The 10,522-nt window shown below is 44.1% G+C and overlaps 1 protein-coding gene across 1 annotated transcript; it reads left to right on the top strand.

The window, feature by feature from the left end:
• Positions 1-2,292: 2,292 nt before the first annotated feature.
• On the top strand, positions 2,293-9,692 carry nicn1 (nicolin 1; the record flags this gene model as incomplete). The annotated part of the gene is made up of 6 exons (XM_084464307.1): positions 2,293-2,439; positions 5,246-5,419; positions 7,698-7,811; positions 8,211-8,279; positions 8,806-8,910; positions 9,651-9,692. The coding sequence occupies 6 exons, from the start codon at positions 2,293-2,295 to the stop codon at positions 9,690-9,692; spliced, it is 651 nt and encodes a 216-aa protein (XP_084320433.1).
• Between the last annotated feature and the right edge of the window lie 830 nt (positions 9,693-10,522).

Raw genomic sequence — 10,522 nt, 5'->3', positions numbered from 1 at the left:
AACATGTTATGGAAATGGAGAGCGAATGAATAAAGAGAATCTGAATTATTCTCAACAACAATCATCGGGCGGCTTTGTTAACAATCATCGGGCGGCTTTGTTTTGTTAGTTGGTTGTTTCTAATTGACCTCTTCTATGGTATATCCACTGAAACGGCTCTCAGTTGTCTTTGATGTGACGCACCGAGGCTCCACACCTCTATCTGTGCATTGACATCAAGCCTTGAGTGTGCAGTCAAGGTGTTCCATTCCTCCTCCCTCTCTCTCTCTCCTCTCTCGCTCTCTCCTCTCTCGTCCTCTCTCTCTCTCTCGCTCTCTCTTTCTCCTCTCTCTCACTCTATTGCTCTCTCTCACTCTTTCGCTCTATCTCACTCTCTCGCTCTCTCTCTCTCTCTATCTATCTATCTCTCTCCCTCCTTTTGCATGGCTCTCTCTTTCACTCTCTCTATCTGCCTCTCAGCCTTCTCTTTCACTGTCACACGCCACACATGCACTCTCTCTCTCTCTCACACACACACACACACACACACACACACATAAATGTACCTACCATGCATAATCAGAGAGCATAACCGGATTTCTCCTGTTAACCTTATTGTTCCTATTATTTTAGGCTCCAATGGAACTATGCCATGTGTGGTTGTGCATTGCCTCATGTGACACTGAGTTTCCTCAATATTACAGCGAGCTGTTTGACCTCTACGATAAACCTCTGTCCTGTTTTTATGTCCTTGGAGAAGGGCATTTCTATCTCTCGCTGGGGTGGTGAATAGACATTTTACATCTGTGTATTCAAACTAACGAGAATAGGAGGATGCTGTTATAATTTCCAGTTTTAATGTGTGACAAAAATCCATTTTGTGTCATAAATCTTATTTAGCTTATTTTAAGCAGTGTCTTCAAATTGCGATAACAGCAATTACTCAGAGTCAATCTATGGCAAGATCATACCAAGGGTATAGCCACTCCACCTGTATCTCATTTTGATTTGTGTCGTCCAGAAAACCAGAAACCGTCGGATAGTCTCTATATTTTAGCATGAATGACGTTGCTGTTGTTAATGAGGTCATACATAGAGGATTTCATTCCAGCAGCGTGTCAGAAATGCGCATCCACTCATTTTTAAACCGTGGAGCACTGGCGCCTTCTGTTGGTCGAGCGGTGTAACAACAGCCACAAAACTGAAACATCGCTGGCTGTAATCGTTTGGTAAACATGTGATATATTATTTTCACAAATTGCCTAGGGATGTATACAATATTGCTTCCATATTTATGTTTAGTTTTATTTACGTATTTATGTCGCGTTTTAACTGCTATCTGAATAATTGCGTTGCGGGCCCTTTAATTTTGTTACGTCGCCTTGGTTACAGCCAGGAAGTGTTGTGCGGTAAACAGAAAGCGCGTCTTTACTCGGGGAAATCAACCAAACTTGGCTCTTAAACATCGCCCCAGCTGAACTCCCGGAGCAGACACTACCGTCGTCAAACAAGAGGCGAGTACAGTCACACACACTCATTCTGTACGTCGGTACAATGCCGTTTGCTTAGCCTTGCGTTAGCCCGGTTGCTAACTCGGGTGTGTTGTCCCAGCAACCAACTATATACACACACACACACACACACACACACACATATATATATATATCTCCTATAAGCAATGTCGCGCAATCTGTAAATTAAACATCTTAAAGCACAGTGGACGGTGCGTTAAAGGAGGTGTATGTGTTGTCACTGGTGACCGCTGTAACGGGAGCGCTGTCCATGGTTCTAGTCACGTGTCTCTTTAAGGCACTAGTGTAGTGGACGGGGCGTTTAAGGGGGTGTATGTGTTGTCACTGGTTACCGATGTAACCGGAGCGCTGTCCATGGTGCTAGAGCCTCAGAGCTACCAAACCAAGGGTTAGGACATGTGTCTTTCAGTGCTGAGGAGTTCAAACACGGTGGCTGGCCTATTGCAGTGCATTTCATATTTTTCTTGAATGAATTATGAATACGTTTTCAGCTTTTAGGGAGCATTCATTAATTAAAGAGCCTGTTAAAGCTGATGTATTGCGTGCCTTATGTGTTTGACTCTGTCAGAGTGTGGATAAGCAACACTTTTCATTTGAATGTTTTCAAGATTGAACAATATTCAGATATTTATTGCACGCATGAATCTCATATGAAACTAAAACTCGGATAAACTCAAGAAATGCATGAGAAATATAATAGGAATTGCAACTTGAGCTGAAAAAACCTCAATAGTATCTCAATAATAAATAAAAAATCAATCCATCCCCCACCAGGATCAGAATGAGCGAGAGCAGTGACCTCACGGACCATGTGACCTGCACCATCAAGGCCTCGGTGAACCTGCAGATCGGCGACACCAAAACAGAGATCTCCCAGTCGGGTGTGTCCGTGGTGGACATCAACCTGCCGTTTGGAAAGACCGTCAATGTAAGTGAGCGCTCGCCCCTGGTGGGTCTGTTTCTGACACCATCCAGGCTGCTGATCATTAAATCAGATCGCAGGACTTTAACGAGGAGGAAGGGGCTAGTCCTCTTGCTCGATGATGCCTGCAGGACGGCTGTTTTTTGGGCATCGAACCCAGTTCCTTTCGACTGGGGGTCCCTCACACCAACCGCTAGACTATTCTGCACCCCCCCTTGTAAAAGCTGTAGTTTAATTGGTTGGATTTGGGGGGGGATCAGGCTGTCTTGACCCACATACTGATTCCCTGAAATGATTAGATGTGTGTGCCGATTTTCTTTTGCTCCTGCATTATTTATTGGATGCTTTGGTTGTTTTGCGATCTGGGTTAGCACTGATTAGCTGAGTTCTCTGTAGCCAGCAGCAATCAATCAATTCAACTTTATTCATAAAGCATTTATATTTCATATTCATGCAGCAGTAAAACAAATGCTTAACAAGGGAAACAACACGACAAGAAGAAAAAACAATGTTGAGGGCTTAAGATAACAATGCAACATCGGATTCTCAGATGCATTTGAGAGGGAGATTTACAAACAGGATAACACTTGATTAGAGGAAGACTTTTAAATATAAAAGCCACATGTCTACTTGAATGCAGCCGTCCTCATCACAGGCCATGTTTAATAAAACTCTTCTTAGGTTCCTGAAGTTCGCCGTTATACAAGACACAAGTCCCCCCATGGTCTAATGGATTTCGGTCACTGACCTACTTTTGCAGCGTTTAGGTCTAATTAAAAATAATTTCCATTGAATTGTTGAACCTAATTAATTCATCTGACTGGATCTTCAAAGGATTATGCCCAGGGCCGGCTTCCGCTTAAAAAATAATCATCTATATTCAGCGGGCCTCGTTAAATGGTAATTAAGCGATTTAACAGACTGGGGGGTTTGAAGGGGTGGGTGCGAGGCTGATATGGACTGCAGGCCTGCTACACTGCGGCTCCTGTTTATCTTCTAATGAGACCGAGTCCCCGGGTAACTGAAATTTAACTTTCACATTACCCTGGCCCGTCACCGAGTGGGAAGATTCCTATTTATGACCATATATACACAAAACTATCCAAACTAATTTGAAACAGCCTTGTCATCTAATTTGAGAGGGTGATGAACCCCCCCAGTGGGAATTGCGAGTGAGGCGTAGCTCAAGACCCACACGACAGACCTCTGTTCTGCTCTCTTCTGTGGTCTGCTGCTTAAACACGAACTCACACAGTACTATGGCTCTGATCAGTGTAGTGTGTTCTACAACAACTATGGCAGTTTTTTTATACAGGTAGGGGGTCTCCCTCTGGGATGCCTACAGGAAGGCTGTGGTCACGGGGGTTCAAAGTGCAAGGGAATGCGGTGCTTGGAGCCTTCACTACTAGACTCTTCAGCTCCCTCATTTGTTCTGCGTCACCCTACCGATGTATACATCTGTGCATGTTTATAGCTATGACAAATCATATTCATTATCAATTAATTAATTTTAACAAATAATTCCATATAATACAGTTTGATTGGCCAGGTGTTCAGCCAGGTGTGCCTGGTAATGTTTTGTTCACTATTAAAATAGGGTTTGAGTGTCTGATATAATGTGACACTGGGGTTCAATGTATGTCAGATTATCTCTATAGCTTAGCCATTGTTGCATTCCAGAACACTGAATGGTAGAATTCTGGATTTTGATCGTGTACCTCTTCGCATTCGGGGAGAAACAAAGCCCATAACCGAAAAACAGAAACTTTTCACAGAGTTGTAGCCAAGACTTTGCAGAACATTTGGGTAAGTAGCTATTGCTGAGGCTAGCAGGTTTAGTGAGACAGATCAGGGGGGTCTTGGGGGCCATGCCCCAAGCCTGTGGAGCCAACGGGAATTGTGGGTTTTCACAAGGCTGCTAGGCCGGCAAAAGCGTGTGTGTCCTCTTTTCACTCATTACTGAGTAGAACTGCTGATTTCTCGCCATAGGAACATTGTAATAATTGAATATGCAGTGAACCTAAGACAGGACTCTGAGAGGCTGTCACATGGGGATTAAACTAATATCTGAAAGTAATGGGTGATGTTGCAGCGATTTGAGGGAATACTGTTCTCTTAAACCCAATTTTAACAAATGCAGCAATTTCTCTGTGTGCATAGATTAAGTTGAGCCAGATAGAAAACATCTCCTTTAAGAACTACTAACTGTTCTGTATTTAGATAGAAGACTTCTCCTTTAAGAACTACTACTATACTGTTTTTATGTAGATCGAGGACATCACCTTTAAGAACTTCTACTGTACTGTGTTTATGTATATTGAGAACATTACCTTTAAGAACTACTACTGTACTGTGTTTATGTATATTGAGGACATTACCTTTAAGAACTACTAATGTATTTTGTGTATTCAGATCGAGGACATCACCTTTAATAACTACTACTATACTGTGTTTACGTAGATAAAGGACATTTCCTTTAAGAACTGCTTCTGTCCCGTATTCAGATGGAGGACATCACCTTTAAGAACTACTACTGTCCTGTATTCAGATGGAGGACATCACCTTTAAGAACTACTACTGTCCTGTATTCAGATGGAGGACATCACCTTTAAGAACTACTACTGTCCTGTATTCAGATGGAGGACATCACCTTTAAGAACTACTACTGTCCTGTATTCAGATGGAGGACATCACCTTTAAGAACTACTACTGTCCTGTATTCAGATGGAGGACATCACCTTTAAGAACTACTACTGTCCTGTATTCAGATGGAGGACATCACCTTTAAGAATTGCTTCTGTCCTGTATTCAGATCGAGGACATCACCTTTAAGAACTACTACTGTGCCTTTGTGAGCGTGCGGGTGCTGAAGCGGACCCCCGGCCAGGAGGCCCAGTGGTCCACGGCCCTCAGGGACCTGCCTCTCATGGAGAACCCCCACACCGAGGCCGGGTCCCAGGACTACTTCTCCATCCACCGGGACCAGGTGGGTAACTGAGACACACGTAGACTCCCTACACAGGTACACTACACAGGGGACAGGTGGGTACCTGAGACACAGGTAGACACCCTACACACAGGTACACACCGGAACCAGGTGGGTACCTGAGACACAGGTAGACACCCTACACACAGGTACACTACACTCAGGGGACAGGTGGGTACACTGAGACACACATACTCAGGGACCACACACACACACACACACACTCACACACACCACTTACAAACACTTTGTTATCCGACGATAAACTATTCTTTAAACAATTCTATACATATGCATACTGCTTTGGTTCTTAATTGCATTGTGTGTGTGTGTGTGTGTGTGTGTGTGTGTGTGTGTGTGTGTGTGTGTGTGTGTGTGTGTGTGTGTGTGTGTGTGTGTGTGTGTGTGTGTGTGTGTTTATGTCATGTTTAAATACTGAGCTGCAGGCTGCATAATGTTCTGTGGATTTTCACATACATTCATCAATTTAATCTTCTAATGAGCTCAGCAGCCTTGAAGAAAAACACGTTCCTCTTACATGAAAACAGGTCGTGCTTTGTCTACATGCATTCACAGAGATCAGTCTCCAGGGTCTGATGGGGCAGTGCTCTCGGTTGTTGATCCGGTGTTGATCCGTAGCAGCAGAAGAGTCCGAAGAACAACAGATGAACACCAGATCAATGATCAGACCAATGCAACCTCAAATCTCCGCAGCCCCACATTCATGATGCGGCCCCTCCCCTTAACGATGTCACCTTCAGCCTCAAATGTTCTGGGTTCAAGCCCCACTGTCCACAGTCAACCTGTAGACATACCCCATGCTCCTGCTCCTTATTGACTCATGTATCAATCACTGCAAGCCACTTTGGATCAAATCTTCTCAACGCCTCCAAACGGAAAACACAGAATTTCCCTTTGAGTTGCTGAAATCCACACGACACATCAATTATGTACATTAATCTCATCCTAAACCGTCCGATCTGTTAACCAACACACTCCGCCGAGGATCAGGCAGATGAGAGAGTGTGAAACTGATTTATTTCCCCACATGGAAGAAGTCCAGTGAAGAGAGCATCAAAGCCGTACGCCTCCTCAGCCCGGCGTGGCGTCACAGCTGGAGATCACAGCTGGAGATTCCTGAAAGATTCTCTCATCAAGGAAACATCTCTCAGCCCTCGCGGCCTCCGAGCTGTCAGTTCTTCTCGGTTGTCTCTCCTCTCAAACCGAAACTCTATTGGCCGTCTAATAGGGTCGCCTACGAAAGCACTATTTTGGTTTGGTTCCGTTTGTGTACGTGGGTTTTTTTTAACACACAACGGTTAGGTTTATTATCTGTTCTAAATGCAAATGTGGTGGTCCAGACGGAGAATGGTGTATCTTTGTTTGGTTATTTTGTGTGCTCGTCGTTTCCAAGCCAAATAAGGTTGAAATAGTCTCTGGCTTCATGTTGGTGTTTTCATAAATTACACGTCTTCCCCTTTGCACGGTGTTACTGTTTGTTATCTGTGGTTTTAGTCTGACATTGTGCCAGCCTTTGATTCCCCTGCACTCATCCTGAGGGCTTAAGCGGGGATGATGACTCAGAGAAGAGAGACATCTTTGTTTGGAACATAATCGCAGGGTGATTTCTGAACGGGATACAACTAAAATAATGTTTTCTCTTTCAGGGGTCTGTTTTTGCTGCTTTGTGGAATCGGGAGAGAAGGGGGTATGAGAGATGGGTTCTGAAACTGCTTCTGGCCCCACTGCCAAGCTACTCCATCTCACTAGCAATTAGATTTAGTGTCAGTTTATCGGCACCATCTCTGGCACAGTGTTACTGAAGTATCTGCGGTTATCGTTATGGCTGCTTACTGAGATGCTGGCCGAGCGTTCATGCAGTCCATAGTACTGCATGAATCCCAGCAGATCTGTTGAACTACACAGACATCCAGGATGAAACACTGACTGAGTCTGTGGCAGGGTTTCACACACCGTGGGGTCGCGACCCGATGTGGGGCTGGCTCGGTGTGACTATGAAGTCCAGAAGACAAAACAGACTGCCTACTGATTTGTTCCCACAAGCAAGCTACTGGGTGTGGAGAGATGTGTGGACCCCCCGCTGGGACAGTGCTATTACTGGCAGAAGTCGATGGGGTGAGAACGATGGGGAAGAAAGCTGATGAAGGAGTCTGATCTAAGGAGTGTTTCCATTGGTCCAGATGGAGACTGATCTAAGGAGTGTTTCTATTGGTCCAGATGGAGGAGTCTGATCTAAGGAGTGTTTCTATTGGTCCAGATGCTGCTGGAGCCGGACAACGTGGTGTCAGTCAGACTGGTCCTGAGACAGCCCTCCTCGGCCTGGCTGACCTTTAACCTGGAGGACATCAAAATACACCCGCACACCCAACCGGTGAGCTCTGAATCGGTTTGGTTTTTAGCCGTCAAATAACCTGTATGAAGTCTGTGATTTACAGTAATCACGGAAGAGGACCACTAGTTATGTTGATTCACGTTTGCTTTATTTGTAAAGCCCTTTATTACATTACAGCTAAGTTACACATTTTTAACTTTGAGATTGCTTGATTTATGGACAATTAGATTAGTAACGTAAACTAAATATTTATTTACTATTTCATACTAAATTATATCATACTAATCATACACATTTCATAACTGGATCAACGTAATGGTGAAGGTATGGGCTGGTGATTATTGATCAACAGTGCTGCTCTTCGTCTTATTTTACAGCAGTTAAATGTTATTGACTAACAATGAACGCCCAATGAACAGTTTGTGACTCTCTCAACAGGCCCCTATGAAAGAAGTTTCCGATTGGTTGTCAGATTTAACCCTCGTTGACCAACACTTAAATATGGAGGTAACAGGAAATTGCGCAGTTATGTTTGTGTGTTTGTGTTTCTGTATTTGTATCAAGATGAGATGTGCTTTGTCGATTCCAGAAAATAAACGTGGGTGTAACAACATAGATACTGTGCAGAAAAAAGTTTGTCAAAAAGAGGATTTGGAAAAATATATATTTATATATATTCATTCAGATTTATATTCATTCAAAAAAAGGATATGAACATATCAACAATACACAGAAATATAGCTAAATCCCCAAAATGCAGAGTTGGAAGTAAATGTAGATAATTATGGCCTTTAGCCATCAGACTGCATTTGCACCATTTGCATCCCCACCCAACAGTACGTACAAATCTAATAGAATCAATAAAGTAAACCTTAGTTTAATCTATTAGATTTGTTTGTTATTTGCATGATCTCTCTTGTTTGATTTGCTGCCCTTACACCTACATTCTTCCTTTGGGGATTAATAAAGTGGATCTTAACCAATATCCTCCTTCCATCTGACTGTCTGTCTGTGTCCGTTCGTCCGTTCTCAGGGTCTCCCCGACCCCCAGGCCGTGTCGTCCAGCATCCAACAGATGTGGGCGTTGACTGAAGTGATGCAGACCAATCAGACCACAGCGTCCATCGGCCGCTTCGACGTGAGTCACATGACATGCACGGCGGACACCAAACAATCACCCAGCATGCAGCTGTCCCCAGCCCAGGGAGCTGTGGGAACACACAGAGTTTACTGTCACCTTCCAGGTCCTGGAGGTGTCAAATCAATTAGGTTATGGATCTAGGCAAATGTGTCTGTAACTGTCAATGTGGATTTTTTACACCGGTTCAACCAATGGAGTAGCGCATATACAGCACCATGCCTCCATCTAATGATGTCCGAGAAATTGCCCCTCAGATCGAATTATGTCATTCTATTGGTTACAAATGATTCCTCAGGTTAATTTATAACATGGCAGTCCACTTATGTTCGCCGAAATCCAGGAGACATTCTTACATGAATGGGATCCTAACCCAGCACATGTTTGTACCAACATCATCCACTGTGGATGTAGGCGGCATGCGGCTCAGGAGGTAGAGCGGGTTGGCTGGTAACTGGAGGGTTGCTGGTTCGATACCCGGCTCCTCCTAGCTGAGTGTCGAGGTGGTCCTGAGCAAGACAACCTCACCCTAACTGCTCCTGACCAGCTGGCTGTCGCCCTGCGTGGTTGACTCCGCCGTCGGTGTGTGAATGTGTGCATGAATGGGTGAATGTTAGGCAATATTGCAAAGCGCTTTGAGTGGCCACTGGTTAGAAAAACGCTGTATAAAATGCAGTCCATTTACCATTGTAGCATGAATCCATCCTGAGAGCTCCTGTGTGTCTCTTGTCATGTGACAGGTGGACGGATGCTACGACATCGACCTGCTCTGCCTGACCTGAGAGGGAGTCGTACGGGGGCCGGATGGAGCCAGGACGGTGGGCTGTCAGGAGAGACCGAGCCATGCATGTCCTTATGTCACACGTACTGTATACACCCAGGGGGAGGAACAGATAATGACCAAATATGGTATTGTTCGATCACCAAGTGAGGTTATAGGAACCGATCTGTCAAATTCTGTTCGATCACATGCCCCTGGCCAGCAGCTTATCACAGACACTCCTTACATTTTATTTTGTGTAACTGACTAAAACGTCTTTGGAGAGAAATTAAATCATATTATGCAAAATATTCAACACATGGAATTATATAATGGATATCATCAAACATTGTTTAGTATCGTGACGTACATGGATAACGTAAGGTTAATAAATATATAATACTAGTGTATTAATACTTATATTTCACTATGTAATACACAGTTACACTTTATAAATACCATTAACAGTGACATGAATATTGTATTGGTCATGCTTCTGAGATTGTAATAAGTGCAGGGGTTTCATTCTCCATCGTTGGGGCCGGTTGGTCTGGTGTTAAGGATTCAACTCCCTGCCGACCTGCTATTCCTGGACTGAACACTCACAGGCTAAATAGTAATGGCTGTGTTGGGGTTTTAAATGGCTCATAACACCATTGGCCAGAGAGCAGTGAGAACTCTACTGAAGCCTATTCAGAGATTAGAATCAGAGCTCACAGAGGCTGTGGAGCTCTCTCTGGCACTCTGAGGGCATCCACACCGTCTTGAGCCTGTCTGTGTTCATTTGTACAGAGTGTGCCAGATCACCAGCATTGAGACACTCTGCTATGATGATAAATATAAGGATTTATA

This window comes from Micromesistius poutassou, assembly GCF_964030765.1.
Source record: "Micromesistius poutassou genome assembly, chromosome: 2".
Lineage (NCBI taxonomy): Eukaryota > Metazoa > Chordata > Actinopteri > Gadiformes > Gadidae > Micromesistius > Micromesistius poutassou.
Note: the sequence above shows the minus strand (reverse complement) of the source record. Positions and strands in the feature narration are given on the sequence as shown.